This window comes from Bidens hawaiensis, unplaced genomic scaffold (genome assembly GCF_021521415.1).
Source record: "Bidens hawaiensis isolate Kalapana, Puna unplaced genomic scaffold, B.hawaiensis_p1.1 tig00014709_1, whole genome shotgun sequence".
NCBI lineage: Eukaryota > Viridiplantae > Streptophyta > Magnoliopsida > Asterales > Asteraceae > Bidens > Bidens hawaiensis.
This window is the reverse complement of record NW_027492286.1, coordinates 65,790-85,144: the sequence shown is the minus strand read 5'-3', so window position 1 is coordinate 85,144 and position 19,355 is coordinate 65,790. Positions and strand designations below refer to the sequence as shown.

The 19,355-nt window shown below is 35.3% G+C and overlaps 2 protein-coding genes across 2 annotated transcripts; both read left to right on the top strand.

Moving 5' to 3' along the window:
- Positions 1–7,551: 7,551 nt before the first annotated feature.
- LOC143547284 (protein kinase STUNTED-like) lies at positions 7,552–13,064 on the top strand. Its single transcript, XM_077038746.1, has 10 exons — positions 7,552–7,783; positions 7,862–7,935; positions 8,496–8,614; positions 8,785–8,900; positions 9,381–9,938; positions 10,948–11,196; positions 11,290–11,453; positions 11,576–11,803; positions 11,908–12,057; positions 12,593–13,064. Exons 1-10 carry the CDS (start codon positions 7,579–7,581, stop codon positions 12,845–12,847), a joined length of 2,118 nt encoding a protein of 705 aa, XP_076894861.1. The 5' UTR covers positions 7,552–7,578; the 3' UTR covers positions 12,848–13,064.
- Positions 13,065–17,118: 4,054 nt separating this feature from the next.
- On the top strand, positions 17,119–17,801 carry LOC143547283 (SKP1-like protein 1A). Its single transcript, XM_077038744.1, has 2 exons — positions 17,119–17,454; positions 17,524–17,801. Exons 1-2 carry the CDS (start codon positions 17,158–17,160, stop codon positions 17,695–17,697), a joined length of 471 nt encoding a protein of 156 aa, XP_076894859.1. The 5' UTR covers positions 17,119–17,157; the 3' UTR covers positions 17,698–17,801.
- Positions 17,802–19,355: the final 1,554 nt, after the last annotated feature.

The following is a 19,355-nucleotide window of genomic DNA, read 5'->3' as shown; positions in this document are numbered from 1 at the left end:
AAATGTATCAACAAGATATCTGTATTAATCATAAAAACTAATAATATGATCGAGATTTAGACTTGAAATCTCATTTACCTTTTAATTATCAAAGTAACATGAAACTTGTGCAATCCATCTTTCAAACCACCCATAAAAATCCACAAACGTGTAAACTTGCATATATGAGCAATGCACCCATTTTTTATACCATGTACTAAAACAATCTACCATGCTTCAGAATTATATCCTTTCATTTTCACATCATTAACCTTTTGCAATTTTAATCTTTAAAACCAAGTTGCTAACTTAATAAACTATTATTTCTAATTTTTAAAACCAAGGTGCCAAATATAATAAACTGTTTACCTTTTAATACATTTTTATTAAATTTATAATACTAAATTATAAATATTCTAAAATCTGTTCAAACATTAATAATATAAAATAAAATACATATTCAAACTTTTAAAGTTTAATTTACATAAATATTTATGAAGTTTCAATGACATACAATATATATGATATTTATATATTTATAGTTAATAAATACAACAAACTAAATAAATATTTGTATTTTTATCAATACTTTCATTTTAAAATCTTAAAAATATAAGTAAAATGTAAATAGCTGCAACTTATTAATAACAAGTTAAATTTCATATGTTAGAGCATTCTCATCCGGATCTTCATCATCATCTTTATAATTACACTACAAAATACTACATTTCTCTTTTCTATTCAATTAAATAATATTACTTTATACATTTATCATTATAGTTTTCTCGTTCCTCTACTCAAAACCAATTCAACAAATATTAAAAAATAAATAGAGACAAACAAAGTTTCCTCAAATTTACAAAAAATCAATACATTTTCTCTCTCCACCCTATAATTTACACTCACAACCACTCAAAACTTCATCCTATAATTTACAAACTTTCCTCACAATAATATATGGAATGAGTTGAGAATGCTCTTAACTTACATATATAAGCGTACGAAAAAAAATTCCCGACAGTATTGCACTGTAAATGCCCTTGTTGGTATATTATATTATTATATATATTAAAAAAAAAGATTTATTCCTTCCCTCACATGTCTATTATTTAATTTACTATTCAATTTTTTAATATTATATTAGTTACAACCATTTTGTTACTAGCCTAGAAATAAAAATGTGGATTTATCTCCTTTATTTTACCAACTAATTATATTTTTTTTAACAAAGTATATATTAAGCATTAAATATGAACTAGTGTCGGCTTTACATGTTTATTTGTCGCTTAAACATTTTTCTTAAATTTTGTTTTCATGATTTTTGTATAGTTCGTCTTTACAATGACGGAAACTTTTTTCAAGATTTAAAAATATCTCATCGTCGCATTGTTTTATATCTGCGTTTCAACATTTGATACCACGCCTTTAAAATATTTTTTTGGTTTACTAATTAGGGATGAGATCGGGACCGTACCCGTATCTATACCCGTACCTATACTAAAAAGTACACGTACCTAAAATCAGTAAATCTTGGTACCCATACCCGTACCCGAATTATATGGTACGGGTACGGGTACAGGTACTTTGGGTACGGTACTCGCTTTGGTACCTCTTTGTTCTTTTTTTTAATCTCCACTAAACTAGGTAACGTTACGATACCGACAATCAATTATCTATAATACCAAAACCTAATAACGCAACCAGTATATAATATTAAAACTAAAAATGAAACAAATTAACCATAATATAAAATCCATTCCCTTTTCATTTTCTTATTTATTGTTTCCTCAATTTCTATAGAAAAACAAGAAAGAAAGTTAATACATGTTATTTAATTATATACAGAATTACATATATATGAAATAAAATATACGAATACACAATATATGAATATACACATATAAATTGAAAATAAACTTATTCAACTACTATATATTATGTTTTGAAAATCTCGCTTGAAAGTTAACCTATAAGTGTTGGAAACCTAATAAAAGTCTCTACATATTCTAAACGGGTACCAGTACCCGTAATACCCTTACTTGTACCCGTACCTGTACCCGAAAGTACCCGTACCTGTACCCGAAAGTAAATTTGCGTACCCATACTCGTACCCAATAGAAACGTACAAGTACAAGTACGGGTACTGAACACGTACATGTACGAGTATTTATGAAAAAAAAGCTCATCCCTATTACTAATTGATGTTTACGAATTTGTGTTGTCACCGTTGTCATTAACCGAATTTGCGTTTGTTCGTAGCAGTAATGTGCTGGGTTTGTATTGTTCTACATGTGGTAATTTGTTGTATTTTAGCATTGACGAGTTTATTTCTTTTGTTTTAGCTCTGATGTCGTAATCTGATACAAGTTGACTTCGTGTCGACTAGCATCACATTCGTGGTTTAACATTTTCACGTGTATATTTTTGTTTGATTTAATGGTCCCGTTTTGAAGCGTGGGGTCTTAATGTGTATAAAAACGAATCAGATGAAACTTCATCAAGTCAATTTAGAACACTTGGACAAGTAACATTTTGATGAATAAGCTAGGGTCAAACAATCTTTTAAATGTCTTCCATAGCTTATGTCACATTTGTAGGCATATCCATACACGTCGAAAGTTGGTGGATAATTGGTGAGTTTAATATGTTAAAAATCATACTTGGATATATAGCAAGATTTGTCACGCAACTTCGCAACATGACCAAAGCCTTTTTTTTTTATTCTTCAAATCCTTTAAGTGGCTGCTTAGATGCTTCCATACGCAACCTAATCAAACAAATTAGGATTGAATCATGATAATGTACAACATTACTATTCAATAGGAGTCAAATGGTAGTCGTCGCTAGTTGTACCGATCGGTTTCTAATGAGTGATGCTATGACGGTTGTGAACTAGTTTAGTGAATAGCGGTAGGAGCGGTTTTTAGTAATATGCATTAACGTGAGGATTGTTAGAAGAGTTGAAATAATTATGCTAACAATAGAGTAATTATTATTACTTTATTTCAAAACTTACTCTAGCTAGTAAGTCAAATATCATGAGATGTATAATGAACCAATATATATCTTCCAAGATAGTTGGTACATCATAAATTTTCTAAATATATAAAAGGGCCTCTGTTTGAATCTCACAATTTACAAAAACAAATTTTGTTCCGTAACTCGGTACGACGGTACAACCACTGTGTCGATCAGTCGAAGCCTGGAATCGTATCACGAAGACAAGCCAAAGCACAAATCCATAATCGTGTCGAAATCATCTTCTTTACTGAATGGTTTAAACTTGGATTGGAGATTAGACATAGTATATATGGATGTATCACAAGTTTGAATATAATAGTGGGGATGGGTGGGGTTGAGTAGTAGAATTAAACCATATTATATATGTACTATGGAATATATATATATATATATATATATATATATATATATATATATATATATATATATCTTTCCAGGTTGTCGTTTGTCCCATGAAATTATAGTTTGATTAATCGTCCATATAAGTTAGGGCTAGAAAGGTAGAGCGACATGATTGACATTCTACTTCTCACCTTAACAAAGAAAAATCAGAATGATATTTTATTTTGAGAAAATCAACATGAGCCACAATCTTATTACATTATTAAATCAATTTGTACGTAAACTCATTTTTATCATTCAACTAGTTTGTGCTATTATATAATTATTTTATTTAATTATAGTATATACCTCTTATATTCAGAAATGCTTACCCAGTAATCTCCTCATGCACACGATGTGCATCATTTAAAAGTAATATTGGTTACATTGATCAACTAGTGGCATTTCTTCACGCACTGCGGTATGATTTCGGTCAATACCAATGTTGCAAAAGTCGCTAGGCGGTCCCTAAGTGGCCGTCTTCCTTGGAGGGAGTAATCGGAGAGTACTCGGACATGATAACTATAAAGAAAATTAATTTTGGGTAATATATATATTTCAAATATCATAAGTTTACTAATATTATAACAAAATAAGTGAACATCAATATAAATAAGAGAAATACATTTTTAAACACTAAATTATTCTAAAAAATGTTAATCATTAATTAAAAAAATGATATTCGTTCTTTAATATTATAGAAATACGAATTATGTTGTATTTTTTACGTGAAAATAGACCCAAGTTAACCGACTATATGTGATTCTGACTAACGTTGACCACATTTGAACAATTTTTAATAACTAGGCGGAGTTAAAGAAACTCCCCTCGGCACCATACCTTGTAGCGAGTACCTACTTTTACAACATTGGTTAGTACAGGTTCGGTTTATCAAGGCATTGGTAAAGTGTCGACACTCGGTATAAGCAATCAAAAGATAAAACCCAAAAAGTTAAGTTGTAATATGCCCAAAAGAATATCGACACGTGCTTTACATCAAACGAAAACAAAAAATAAAGCCTATACTAATGACGGATGTGGCTAGGGCGATTCAATACCGGCTAGAGATTAGGTCATTGGCATGTCAATACCCCCAAATTCAAGTTCCGGGTTTTATAAATTATGTATATTGCTAAGACGATTCAAACGAATAATTTAGACGTGTGAGGTTAGGCGATTCAAACAGAGTCTTTACATGTAGTCAAGAGTACTCATGAGAAACCAATGACTGTAGATGCTGAATCGACTCCCTTCCTTGTCGGATGTGTTGAAAATTGATTCTATTTGGTTCGGGGGATATGTTATAATTTGAATTTACGGTGTTAAATCATGAATTCATATTCACATGATGTTTGAAAGCTAGGGAAAACTTGGAGGGTGTAGATGATGATGCTTGTAAGCGAGGGCATAAAGGCTTGTTCCTACATCGTTTGCAATTGAACATTGTTTCTTAATCTAAGTTCGCATGGACATTTGATTCTTATAGTTATAACTTCGCCATTTGATTTCTTTTTTATGAATCTTGCACTCAACTTGGTTTTGAGGCTCTTTATTTTGAGTCATTAAAACACATAATCCTTAGGATTTACATGTTGAATATGTTCTAAATCGACTTGTTACACACTTACACCATGCGTGGTTATGAGGTATTATACACGGTCGTCCCTTAGGAAGAAGAAGAGAAAGACATCATTTATGTATTTAAGACCTAAAATAAGTGTTCAGGGTTAGTGACCCGGTAACAGAGACAAAGTCTAATAAACATCCAAAAGTCCTGAACGAAGTTTTTTTAAAAAAAAGAAGTAAAATAAGCACAACACATATATGTTATATTAATGTGGCCATTTCATGAAGTATAAATATAGGTTGCTGATCAAGTGAATCATTGATCGTTCTTTCATTCTTTGCAATTTAGATTTTAGTATATGGAAATTGGGTTAAATGTGTATTAAGTTTTTAAACTGGATATAATAAGTAATTATGTTATGCAGTCGTGTAGGGTTCACGGTCATAATGTAGCACACGCATGGCCATTTTTATATATTATTTAACTTAAGAAAAATCAAATCTAAAGTTTCAAAAGGTTCTTCCTGGTTGTCGGTCGAGGTCAATAATGGTATAGTTTAATTTGTAGTGGAATAGTGGCTTCTGTATATTATAACCCCATTTTTCTTTTTTATTTACATTGTTTTTATGTGGGTAGAAAATATCAACAATAATTATTTTACACTTAATCATATTACCAAATCCAACAGCTTTAATTCATTTATTTAATTGTATCAAACAGATGATAGATACTAATCAAATTATTATAAATATAAAACACATTAATCATGTTGGTAAGCATCTAATTAGTAGCCCACCCCAAGATGAGTGCTCTCATATTCCGACTTTACCATAACCTCTGGTAGCACAGTCGACACAACGACGGGTTGCCCCTGTGGGGATGGAGCGACAAAGGTTTTGAGAATTCAAGAGAAGGTCGATGAGACAAGCATGTTAGAGCATTCTAATTATATCCCTTATTTCTAAATTCAAAATTACACTAAAAATCACTAATTAAATAATATTTTTTTTATATTTTAATCATTACCATTTTTCTTTTTTTCACTCACAACCACTTTCAAAATATATTAAAAAATTGTAGGGCGTGAACAGTAACCTTTCAAATATATAGAAAAATCACTGTGTTTCTCTCTTCTCCACTCATAACACCCTAATTTATAAAAACTCCAATAACATTTTTAATGAATTAAATATGAATGCTCTTAAATTGTAACATCCTAGGCAAATCTCACATCGATCGTGGACAAGAGAGATCCTTGGTTCATAAGTAAATCCCCTGCCTCTTTAATCACCAACGCGTTTTGGGCTTAATGGTAGTGGACGAGATGAGAGCTTTACAGTTAAGCGTACTCAGGTGAAAGTAGTACCAAGATGGGTGACCTCCTGGGAAGTCTCCACTTGGGCAATCAAAAACAATTTTGTGAGCTTTTCGTGGGCAAATCGGCTAATATTGGTGACGCGAGGGGCCGGATGTTACAAGTGGTATCAGAGCCACTCTTGTGCCGTTCGGGATGGTGGTGCAAACCTCATCAGAGATAGTGAGTCCCCGGAGGTGTCGTGTGGTACACCTTAGGCAAATCCCACATCCTGGATGGGATGGTGGGGCAAACCTCATCGAGGACGCTGAGTCAGGGGGGGGGGGTTGTGACATCCTAGGCAAATCCCACATCGGCCCTACTTCTTTAATCACCAACGCGCTTTGGGCTTAATGGTAGTGGACGAGAGGAGAGCTCCACACTTAAACGTGCTCAAGTGAAAGTAGTACCAAGATGGGTGACCTCCTGGGAAATCTCCACCTGGGCAATTAAAAACAAATCCGTAAACTCTTCTTAAACAAAACGGCCAATATTAGTGATGCAAGGGACTGGATATTACATAAACACTCTTAAATATGTTAGCACATAACAGGTCAACTTATTTAACTAAACGAGTTAAACTGGTTAACCCAATATGTAACAACTCAAAACATGATATACATAAAAGAATAAAATCAATTAATTCAAAATATTGACTATTGAGTCTTCGTGTTTGTCGGTCGTGGTCAATAATGGTAGTTAAATGTTGACGGAAATACTGGTTTCCTTATTCCTTGGCCCCATAAAACTTACTCTATAAATTTTATTTTATTTTTTGTCAAATTTAATGTTGTCATGAAAGTAGTGAAAAAAACTTATTGCAAACATATTTCGCGGGAAATAATTTCACGTCCGCCGACGCTTACTTCAATTCTGTCCCCCCCATGCACCTTTCTTTACATTTTATTATTTTATTCAAGAAAACCCATTTTGATTTTGACCAACTTTTTTATTATATTAATTTAAAAAACTTACCAAATTCATAATTTTTATAATAAAATATTTGATAGTTGGAGCAGGTGGCTTCTATTGGCAACTTCAGCAGATTTCGAACTCAAATCATTTTTATTATTTTTTCCCACAATTATTTATTTGAAAATTCTTCATTTGTGGGTTGTATTTTTTTAATAATTGTTATCTTTTTGCAGTAGTGGGGTTTCTTTAATGGTATAATAATATAACATCTTTTGAAATTTAGCATAACACTCACGGACTTTGAATTCTTTATAATTCGAATTTGTAGACCAAAGGTTTTATTTTTCTAAAGGTTATACAAATGACATTGGAGGCTGTTGATAATAACATTAATATTAATAATCATAACCATAATCATGATGATGGTCATAAAGGTGGTGATACAAGAGTTGTTTTGGTGGGAATTCAATTTGATGAATGTGGGAGAGAGCTTCTTGATTGGGCTATGGTGAAAGTTGCCGATGAAGGTGATCGTGTGATCGCGATTAACGTGTGTCGAGATTCAAGTATTGTGTTACTGAGTACTAAATTTGGTGTGGTTGTTTTAAGCTTTAGATGTTTAAATTGTTTTTAATGTTTTGTAGATTTAGTACCTAAGTATGAGAGCTTGTTGGATGATTATTTGGCTGATTATGAAGGCCTTTGTGAGCACAAACAGGTATTTGCAAGTTGGAAGTGCAAAAGGTTATATATTTATTTACCTTAGAAGAAAGAAATTTCACCAAATTAAACCAACTAAATAAAAAGTAAAATATTTATGAAATTTGCCAGAAATTATATATTGGTTTTCAAACACTTAACAATTAATAGAAATCTCACTTGAATCTTACTTCAAAATTTATATTACTGACGTTTTTCTTTAAGCGCAAATTTCTTTTAATCCTTATTGTCTGCATTTAAAGGTTTTGTCTTTGCCAACGGATCACCAACCCATTGGTATTACCACGTTAACTTGTAATATAAATAACAAACATATAAAGTGTATAGAAGAATTTCGATAAATACCATATGAACGTTAATTAGTTATTCAAATTCAGTTGTTAATAACTTGAAGCTATAAATATTAATCCGTTCAGTTCTTACCGGCCTAATAATTTTGGCCCCCGTACGCTCATGTAATATCTGGATCCATCATTAGACGCGTACTTTCATACGTGTCAAAAGTTATGGCAGGCTAAAACTTGACCAAAATTTAATATTTGAACATGGTTTGTTCAGGTGGATCTAACTAGGCAGGTAGTAAGAGGCAATTCTGTTAGAAAAGTTTTGGTCAGAGAAGCAAAGTTTAATTCTGCAGCTGTTGTTGTTGTTGGGGTCAGCAAGATCAAGGCTTTTGGGTATGTGGATATTAAAAAAAATGTATTTATTCAAATATTCATCATTTAAAATTTAAATAAGTCTCATTTTATTTCACATGGCAATAGTTTGGAGATTGTGTCAGTTCAAAGGCAAGATGCTAACTTTTATGTTTATCTTTTTATAATTTTTTTTTTAAATTGTTATGCAGGTGTTGGCTTTCAATTGCCAAATATTGTGCCAAAAAACTACCTTTAGCAACTGAAGTAATGGCCATTCATGATGGGAAAGTTGTTTTCAAGAGGTTTTCAAATGGCCTACTTTCAGGTATTTTGTATGGTCCACTGTGATCATGTTAGGCATGGTTTGGTCCACGTTACGATCTCGTGCATTCTACTCGTATGTTATGTAGGGCTAATAATAAAGAAACACGAATAATCACAAACCGGTTGATAACAAATTTAATCGTTTTCTTTTTGTTTTAATTCTAGCCTTCTAGGTTAGTCGCTATTTAAGATACTGACTTCTGTGTCTTGAAGTACACAATACAAAAAGCCCGTTTAGACACAGAAGTCCGTATTTCAGATAACGACTAACCCATGACTGAAAAGTTCCACAAAAAATTAACACATTTTATAGAAAAATTTAACAAAAATATAAAAGTGGTATATACCAGATCTCAATATCTATGGGTTTTATTAAACAACCCATTGGATCTCTTTTAATGATGTCCCAGATTATTTATGTGGCATTCAATACAGATCTCAATATCTAGATTTCTATAACAATATTAATATTCTTTTCAAGGGTCAATGAGAGATCCAAGGCCAAGTTTCTACATTATCAAAAGCTCACAATTGAAAGACACTCAGTCAGAGTTTTGTGAATCAGAGGCATCTGAAATGGGCAGAGACAGTTCTGAATGGGCCCGGAATTCGAAAGTCGACGAAGATCAAGGCCCGTTTGACTCGAGGAAAAAAGCTTTAAGCTCGGTTTCAGTTGCGCTAGAAGACTTTGCGCATCAACGACCCGGGTGGCCTCTACTTCGAGCCAATACCATGTTGACTCCATCTGCATTGGAAGCCAGAAAAATGACTGTGGTCAAGTGGGTCATGAACCTGCCAAACCGGGCTGCAGCACCCGGAACACCACCGGATAGGACCCATTCGTCGTCTAGCAGTGAAATTAGCCCAAAGAGTTCAAGATCTGAATGCAGCATGTTTACAGACACAAGTAATGAGAGTAACACGCCTAAGAGGGATGAGTTGCATGAAATCTTGAACCATTTGGTTAAAGCTAACTCGTCTCGCTGCAAATGGATTGGGTTTGATGTACTCAAAGCCTCAACTTCTGGCTTTGCATCAGGTAATTACGGGTTCCCTGGTCATTTTTTCGGTTGTGTTTCTTGAATTTTTGTGCATTTTTCAAGAAGCCAGAAACCGTACAAAATGATCTGGGAATAATTTTTGTGCCTTTCTAAAGTATCAGCATTTTTTCTTGCTTAAATTTTTCTTGATTTGTAGTGCATGTTTCAAGAAACCCAAAAAACTGATATTGGAATGATGATTATTATTATTATTATTATTATTATTATTATTATTATTATTTTACAGTTTGCCCTTTTCATCATACCGAGTTTCTTGATTTTTAATGCATTTTTCAAGAAACTCAACATACTCGCTTTCATTTATGTCACATCGAAACAAATCGTAACATTCTGATTGGGATAAAAACCATTGGATTGTTTATTAGGTCAAACGAAGTTACCAGGCCGGCCCAACCCTTTTGGAGGCCTAATAATGAAACGAGAATTCGAGGCCTTTTCGAATTTTTTTGTTACAAAGCAAAACAACTAACCACGAATATATTTGTCTTTTTAAACGTCTAAAGAGTCATTCTAATCAATTAGTTTGTTTTCTTGGTATAACTTTGGTCTAGTTTTCATCATTTAGTACGTTTTTTGTCTTACTTTAGTCTAAACCGGAGGCCTTATCCAAGTGGGGGTCCAAAGCCCTAGCTTGATTTTATTCCCCCCCCCCCCCCCCTAGAGACGACCCCGTGGAAGTTACTTCTTATTAGAGTGGGATTGTGTTGACAATAAAAAGTCAAAATTATGATTGTCTTTGCTCAAAAATGCTGGTACAGATTAATATCAACCAATAGGTCAAAATTTGAAGTATTATAAAATCCAATTTGCATGTATTTCCTAAAGTTTTCCCTTTTTATCTTACTAAGTTTCTTGATTTTTGGTGCACATTTCTGGAACATTGACAAACCGGTTTGAGAATGGTTTATATGCTCCAAAGTTAGCATTTTTTTCCTTGCTTGATGAGTTTCTTGATTCAATATTCTCAAAAACTTCTGTTCTTGGCAGATAATCTGATTGGCAAAGGCGGTTATCATCATGTATATAAAGCTATACTTCCTGATGGAAGATCAGCTGCTGTCAAGACCAGGAAGTCATCAAGACAAGCATGGAAAGATTATATCCTTGAAATCGACATTATGACGTCACTAGATCACAAAAACATCACACCACTTTTAGGGGTATGCGTGGAGGACGATAACTTGATCTCGGTATATGATCTCGTGCCTAGAGGAAACTTAGAAGACAATTTACACGGTAAGTCTTGTTTAAATTCACTAAATGATCGCATTTTTAGTAGGTTTCGTCTAAAACTGTTTGATGTTGTTGTTGGTTCATTTTGGTGTTTAGGTGTAATGAAGGATAAACCTGTTTTGTCATGGGAAACAAGAATGAAGATAGCCATCGGAGTCGCTGAAGCTTTTAACTATTTGCATAAAGAATGCTCGAGGCCGGTTATTCATCGCGACATCAAGTCTTCAAACATTCTTCTCTCAAACGAATTTGAGCCACAGGTTCGGGTTATGTTTTTATCTCAAATAGGTCAAATGAGTAACTTTATATATATATATATACATATATATATATTACTTAACACGCCTAACCGATGATTTCGTTTCCTAAACCTTGTTTGCAGCTATCGGATTTTGGGTTTGCGATATGGGGGCCCACAACTTCACCATTTTTGAGTCACAGTGATGTAGTTGGAACTTTCGGGTACCTCGCCCCCGAGTATTTTATGTATGGGAAAGTTAGTGAAAAGATGGATGTTTATTCTTTCGGGGTTGTGCTTTTGGAACTACTAACAAGAAAAAAACCGATTAGTTTGGATCCCATTAAAGGCGAAGATAGTTTGGTTATGTGGGTAAGTGTCTTGAGTGTTTTCCTGAAATGTTTAAAATCACTGAAAGCGTGTTTTAACATCGTCTTTTTGGTTCTAATCGACTATTCGTGTTACGTATATTCTAGGCAAAACCAAAGCTAGAAAAGGGAGATTTAGCAAGTATTTTGGATGTTGATATGGACAAAGAAGTTCACAAAGATCAAATTATTCGTATGTCTCGGGCAGCAACACTTTGCCTCACTCGTTCGGCTAGAAGACGTCCTACCATGAGCCAGGTTCGAGAAACATTCTCTCAATGACTTTGAATTCCACTACGTTTCGAGTAGAGTTGATAATTTGGAGTCAGATTTGAAATATAAGTATATTTTGTCTAGAGCACATTGAATCTGACAAACTTAAAAAGTTAGTTAAAGATAGAAGAGGTCAAACGTGATATATAAATGTTTTCAAACTTATATAATTCAAATAAATTAGTTACGATCTTAAGTCTTAACAGTAAAATTCTAACTAATCTATAACCAGTCCATTTTGTTACCTATGACCACTTGTGGCTACGTGACTAATAAATGCAGAAGGAATGGTGGGTAGATTTATAATTTGGTATTTTAAAAGCCAAAAGTTAAACAAAACGTTATGATTTATGGCTTCTCAAAAGCGGCCTTTTAACCCATACCAAAAAGCTAAAACGAAAATTACTTTTGTCAAACCCAAACATCTTATTTATTTATTGCCGTGTTGAATAAAACATTTGAACCCTTTTGTTTAGGAGATTAGGTGACTCATTTTTTTTTACACTTGTGTCTTTTTTAGGTTATAAGAATACTAAAAGGGGAGCACGATTTAGACGAGTGGGAGAATCAAGATGATATGAAAATGTCATGCAATAATGAGGATGATGACGATGATGAGGTTTATCCAAAGTCAAATGCAGAATCTCACTTGAGTCTTGCGTTTCTTGACGTTGAAGACAAGTCAACTTCATTTAGCATTGCGAATGTAAACCAACACGGCCATCGTACATTACGAGAATACTTGAGGGGAGGTGGTGTTGATCTTCAAGTTTAGAATAGATTTGTTTCCTTATTGTGGTTGAAGTCTTGGGTTTTCCGGGAAAATGTAAATAGTTATGTATAGTTAGAGAATGTATACGACTGAAAACACTTGCACCCATTTAGGTGGTGGGTTCTAAGGAGTTCTTTTATTATGATTTTGAAATAAAAATTGTGGTTTTGTTACTTCTGTATATGAACGGCAGAGATTAAGCCTAACAAATTGATCATGTTAGTTTGTGATAAGGGAAATTCTCTCTACTTGATTATGGGAGAGAGAAAATATATTTATACTAGTACAAGAAAAGACTCTTTACATAAGACAATTATATATACAACATCATGTGTTATTTCCAATATAGCCTCCCCCTCTCCCTATGGGAAATAGTGGTGGACTAAAAGCATATAACGAAAATGCTTAAACCATGATCTTCGTAAACTCTTGGTAAAAATGTCCGTCACTTGAAGCTTGGTGGAGAAGAACTTAGTATATAACTTTTCAAGAGAGACAAGCTCACGAACTAAATGATATTTGCGGTTAATGCGCTTGGCATACTTGTGCAACACCCAATTTTGATTCAAGAACAAGGCACTCATGTTGTCACATAGTAAAGTGGGTCGATCTAGAGGTATGACAAGTAGTTCTCATAGTAGGTGTATAATCCACATAATATCTAGTGGTGGATCCAGGAAATTTTTTCACAGGGGTCGGAAATTTTTGGGTCAGTACTAAGTTATATAAAAAAATTTTGTCTTGGTTCGGCCATTCGGGTCGGGTCAAATCAGTATACAATTTCTTTTGTTCGTTTCAGCCGTTTCGTTTAACTCGGCATACAAAAAACTATATATGTAAAATATAATTCCTACTTTGATAAATGTATATAACATTTATTTTTTCGTTGATACGCAACCACTTGACCGATTTTAAGCTGCTAACTCTAAGCTAGATATTTATATCGATCAATATTTATTATAAGGTTCTTTTAATGGAAGTAAGCTATATAAAAGATACATATCATCTAACAAATTGAATAGATGATAAATGAAAGTTAAATAAAATGTAAACAATAAAGAACCAATGGAATTTATATGTTTTAATACTAAATTAAACAACATAATAAATAAATAAATAAATAAGTTATAGTTAAAGCGTTCTTATATGTATATATTGTTAAGTTTGCACAAAGGTAAAGAAAGGAAGATGAAGACCTAAATAAACCCTCTATTGCTACTGTGAATAAATTAGAGTTCTTTGTTAGTTTGTTTAACTGGGTCACAAAGTAAATCTTAGTTTTTTTAACTGGGGCATAAAGTAAATCTTAAAACGCCCATGAAAGTTAGAAAGAAATAGGGCATAAACACTTATCAGGGTTCTCTTTCTTCATCTTCTTCTTTAAACAAGCATTGCCTCACCAGTTGGAGATTTTCTGATCATGTTACATTCTTTCTTTCTAATTTTTCTTTCATTGCTCTTTGGATTTCAAATTTCACAGGGTCAGTGTCAAAATCTCACAGGGGTCGGTTAAGATTTTGACACTATAATAACACTAATTTTAGTTTTTTCACAGGGGACGACCGACCCCCGCACCATATGGGTAGGTCGGCCCCCTGATAATATCAATATTGTATCCGTCAAAGCTCGATATTCAAATTCACAAATGTATCTAGAGATGATCGATTGTTTCTTGGCACTCCAAGAGACAAGGTCACCACTTAAGGAAATGAAGTAGCCATGCATGGACCGTCTAGTCTTAATACACGAGCCCACTCTGTATTAGACTAACCCAAGATGGATATACTGCGAGGGCGTTGAAAGGTGAGAGCGTATGACATAATGCCCTTAACATATCTCAAGATGCGTTTCACGTATTGAAAATGGTCATTAGTTGGTGCGTTAAGAAACGAACTTGCCTGATTAATCAGATTTGAGAGATCAGATCTCGTGATGGTCAAATACTAAGGTGCACCCATTAATGAACTATACGTGTAGAGTATGATTCGAGAAGGGGGTGTCAGTTTAATTAAAAGCCTGAGTTGTGACAAACAAAGTGAGCACCAGTTAGTATCAAGAAGACCAATGACTGAGAAATAAGCCATTCTCGATATAAGCAACTTCAAAGCCAAGGAAATAACTTAAGGAACCAAGATGTTTTTTGCCACCCCTTTGCTTGTTCTTCTTCACCTGAAAAGGGCTCGGTAAGTCGCTAGTGGTGGTGGTGTTTGGGTTAGGAAGAATAGATGTTTGGTTTAAAATGACGGTGGTTGTTGAAATCGATGACCCACATGATTTAAGTTAATCAATTAGACTGTGTTGTCGTTGAATCCTCATCCCAAATTCATCCAGTAATATTGTGTCATGCAATGCTGATCGGATGTTGACTACACACTCGTTGAAGCCTCTGTAAAAGTCGCTTGAGCATGTTGTGGTTTAGGTGAACAGGGGCTTCATCGAATTATTTTTTTCTTTTCCTATATTTTAAATCAAGAATATAAATAAAAGGTAATTTTTATAATAAAAAAAAACATTAAGCATCTTTTAAAAAAAATAAGGATAAAAAAAATACACCAATTTATGTGTTTGCTCCGCCTCTCCCACTTTCTCTTTCTCTTTGGTCCTTTTCCATTTCCTTTAGAATAAACGCATGCTCTTTTTCAAATCGTTCTCGACGAATCAGATCCAGGCTACTAAAGTCCATGGTAAGAAAATCCAAGTTCATTAACCTTTGTTGAGAAACTTTCGCCTCCGCCGTCATTTCCGCGATACTACTCAATATTTTATTGATGTAGGTGTTAAATTCTGAATCAACATCGACAATGTTCTTTTTCTCGGGTCCCTCCCGAGTGGTTGACATGGGACTTGTAGTGTATCATCTGGCCGAGCACGTTTAGGTCGATCCCTGTATGAGCTTTCGAGCTACCGGGGGAGATGTATGCACCAGTGAAGTAGTTTTGGTACGCTTTGGCCATGCGCCCTCTAAGTCTGATGAAATTATATCGATCCATTTCGAGCACGACCGGAGTCTTTGACACAAGTAGTCCTTGTCCCACGTTTTTACAATCACGTGCTTATTCAACACCCCGACTTTGCATTCTTCGATGGTGAATTGGTAAAGTTAAAGATCATTATTCCCACTCGGTCGCGTTCGACAGTTGTTTTTGTTGTGTAGATTAGTAAACAGTCCGAAAAATTTGCACGTTTCAGACCACCTTCCTGATATCATATTAGGGATACGTTATGTACTTCCTACCAACGAGTAGAACAACTCTCGCACTTTAGCCCAAAATATTCTTGCTTTTTGGCAGTCTGCTACAAAGAGGAAATAATTTTTTTTAACAAATGGTAAATATTTTATGCGAAACCAAAAAAATAGTGAAATAGAACAGTGCATTTTCGATCTTATAATACTTAAACCCATGCATGACACAATTATTTTCTCATGTTTCTTCCAAGGAGTTGCTTTCGTTTCGGAACGACCGCCTCCAACGCTGCACTCGAGCCTCCCGCTCCTCCTGTTGAATGACCTCCTCAACCAGTTTTCTTGGTTTTGTGCGACAGTTTGCTCTTAGCGGGTTCTTTAGGAGGCTCTTGCGTATTCGGAATAATAAAACTGGGAGACGGCGATGACATTTGACTCAAGTTATGGTCAAACTTGGTGCTATACATGTCGTCATCTTGACTAAAAGACATATCCCATCAGTAACAACCATCCCACGGATTCACATTTTTCAAAGAAATGAGGTAGATTGAGTAGAGAAAAATAATGTGGGTTTTTAAATTTTGTAGAGAGAACAAGAGAGGGTTGATACTTTTTTTTACGTTAAAGATGGATAAAATAAGTCATTTTTTTAAAAATTTTATTTTATTTTTTATTTTCTCAAGCCCAAACGGTCTAGGGGAATCCCCATGCCCAACGGCTATGTTCCAGGCACTATCCGGCTAGCGCCACATCGACTGCGCCTCCTCTCGCACGATAATGCCATGATGTGCATGACTAATATGGTCGTGCCCATTATCCCGCGCCCCTTACTCACGGACCATACCAGGTAGTCTTAATAAACCTTACGAATGACTTTGCCGGTTTACTTTTTTTTTAAAATAACTATATAAAAAGACAATTTTACCCCTAACTAACAGGGTTAACGATTTCAACTAAATAAAAAAAATGTAAAACACAAAATAAGTATGGATAGATTTAGATGGTTGTAGCTTCTTTAAAGAAGGTAACAATCACATTAAATTATCACCGTCTTCTCTCTCACCATATATCCCATAACATCCGTCTTAGGGTTCCAAATTCTAAATCCAATCAATCTCCACCGTCGATCATGTCTTCATCATCAAAAGTCATCGTCCTCAGAAGCTCCGACGGCGAGACCTTCGAGGTGGAAGAGTCCGTGGCGTTGGAGTCACAAACCATCAAACACATGATCGAAGACGACTGCGCCGACACCGTTATCCCGCTGCCTAACGTCTCCAGTAAGATCCTGTCCAAAGTCATCGAGTACTGCAAGAAACACGTCGACTCACCGCCTTCAGATGATAAAACCGGTGACGAAGATCTCAAAGCCTTTGACTCTGACTTCGTTAAAGTCGATCAGAGCACCTTGTTTGACCTTATTCTGGTTCGATTATCTCAATTATTTTATTTATTTTAGATCTAGGTTTGATTTGATGAGTTTTGTGGTTTTTAGGCAGCAAACTATTTAAATATCAAGAGTTTGTTGGATCTGACGTGTCAGACGGTGGCGGATATGATAAAGGGGAAGACGCCGGAGGAGATAAGGAAGACGTTTAATATTAAGAATGATTTTACGCCTGAGGAGGAGGAGGAGGTGCGCCGCGAGAACGCGTGGGCCTTTGAGTGAATAAAGGATGGCGGTGAATGGTAAAACTTATGTTATGATAAAAGTAGTTGTGGTAGTGTATAATGTGGGATTTGTTATGGTTTGAAATTTATCTCTGTTAGACTTCTGCTGTTTTTATATTATCTGTTTTATTGTTAGGATGTGTGTTGTTTAACTGGTACAGCCTAGTTAAAACGCTGCGTTGTAGGCAGTGCGGCTTTAACTAGCACAAACGTTAACTAGGGGTTATGGGTTAACTAACAAAAGCAGTTTGATTAGTTAGGGGTGGACTCCGTCCCACCATGTATCCATTATCATGCTTGTTAATGGGCTGGTTGTTGTCTCCTCCATGACGCCCTCTCTTAACGTCGCGGCGTGGTGGAGTTGAGAACAACAAATTCTGGGAGCAAACTAACAGTATGCAAATAATCAGACAAAGAAGTCCCCCTTTCAAGATTGTTGTTGATCTTGAGCTTGTATGTCAAAGCTGTGTTCAGTTAAACGGGTTGTGGTGCATTCTCCATAATGCTGCGGCGTGGTGTAGTTCGTATTAAGTGGCTGCATTATCATGCTCGTTAATGGGCTGTTATCTCCTCCATAACGTCGCGGCGTGGTGTAGTTGGCGCTAAGTGGCGGCCACATAAGCCAAAACTCCGGGGTTGTCTAGCCACAACGAACAACCTTATTGATTATTGACTTTGAGGGTGGCTGAAGCACGTTTTTTTAATCTAAAAAACAAATTATTATGAACATAAATGGTAAAATTTGATAGGTTGAAAATTATAAAGTTGAGAACTACAAATTCTGGGACTTAAGTATTGAGGCACAATTTGAATTTGGAGCAAACTGACGGTATGTTAAAAGCGGATTTTGTTAATCTTGAGCTTGTATTTGTCAAAAGCGGATTTCAATCAAACGGGTTGGGTTGTGTTTTGGTTGACCTGTTTAGCCTATTTAGTTATACAGATCAACTCGTAGAACAAGTCAACAAAAGAACTTGTTTATAAGACATTTCATTTTCAGCTTGAGGACAACCCAACATGTTTGTTAGGTTGTGGAAGTGATTGTTGTAAATGTCAACCGTAGAAGCCTGTTGCGTAGTGGCGATCAGTTCCACATCTTTACAGTTAGGTGTTAACAAGGCTATAAGGCTAAGGGTAGTGGGGCTTGATCAAGCTCCAAGTGATCCAATACGTTTACGACACGTAGGCGCTGACGAGACACGTGATCAAGTCCCTGGATCAAGCCTCATAGGGTGTAGTGGGGCTTGATTGATCCACCCCAAGTATTTATCCAACCCATGCCCAACCAGTTGTTCGAGCCCCGTGGACCGGTCCACTTGGGCCGTCCGTGCCAACCCATGCCCAACCAGTTGTTCGAGCCCCGTGGACCGGTCCACTTGGGTCGTCCGTGCCCCCGTTCACGGCAGGGGTAGTGGTGTGCGCGGCGGCCATGTCATCCACGCCCATTCGTCCACCCCCACTACCCTCAGTCTAACCAAGTATGTGATAAGGCTATGTGGTGGGTGCAGAGGGTGGTGTGGGGTGCCGATGTGGCGGTGTGAGCGGGAACACTACGCTGCACACCCCATCACACTTGAAATCTTCATAAATACAGTTAACCAAAATTGTCGATTAATCCCAGCCAAGTCATTCATTTCCTTTGCAGCCCATTCACAA

What these genes read in the sequence shown, in the direction of transcription:
- LOC143547283 (XM_077038744.1), top strand. Translation starts at nt 17,158, where the DNA reads ATGTCTTCATCATCAAAAGTCATCGTCCTCAGAAGCTCCGACGGCGAG. An exon ending in CCTTGTTTGACCTTATTCTG is followed by an intron (nt 17,455 to 17,523) that starts GTTCGATTATCT and finishes TGTGGTTTTTAG; the next exon opens with GCAGCAAACTATTTAAATAT.
- LOC143547284 (XM_077038746.1), top strand. Translation starts at nt 7,579, where the DNA reads ATGACATTGGAGGCTGTTGATAATAACATTAATATTAATAATCATAAC. An exon ending in TAACGTGTGTCGAGATTCAA is followed by an intron (nt 7,784 to 7,861) that starts GTATTGTGTTAC and finishes AATGTTTTGTAG; the next exon opens with ATTTAGTACCTAAGTATGAG. An exon ending in TTCAAATGGCCTACTTTCAG is followed by an intron (nt 8,901 to 9,380) that starts GTATTTTGTATG and finishes ATTCTTTTCAAG; the next exon opens with GGTCAATGAGAGATCCAAGG.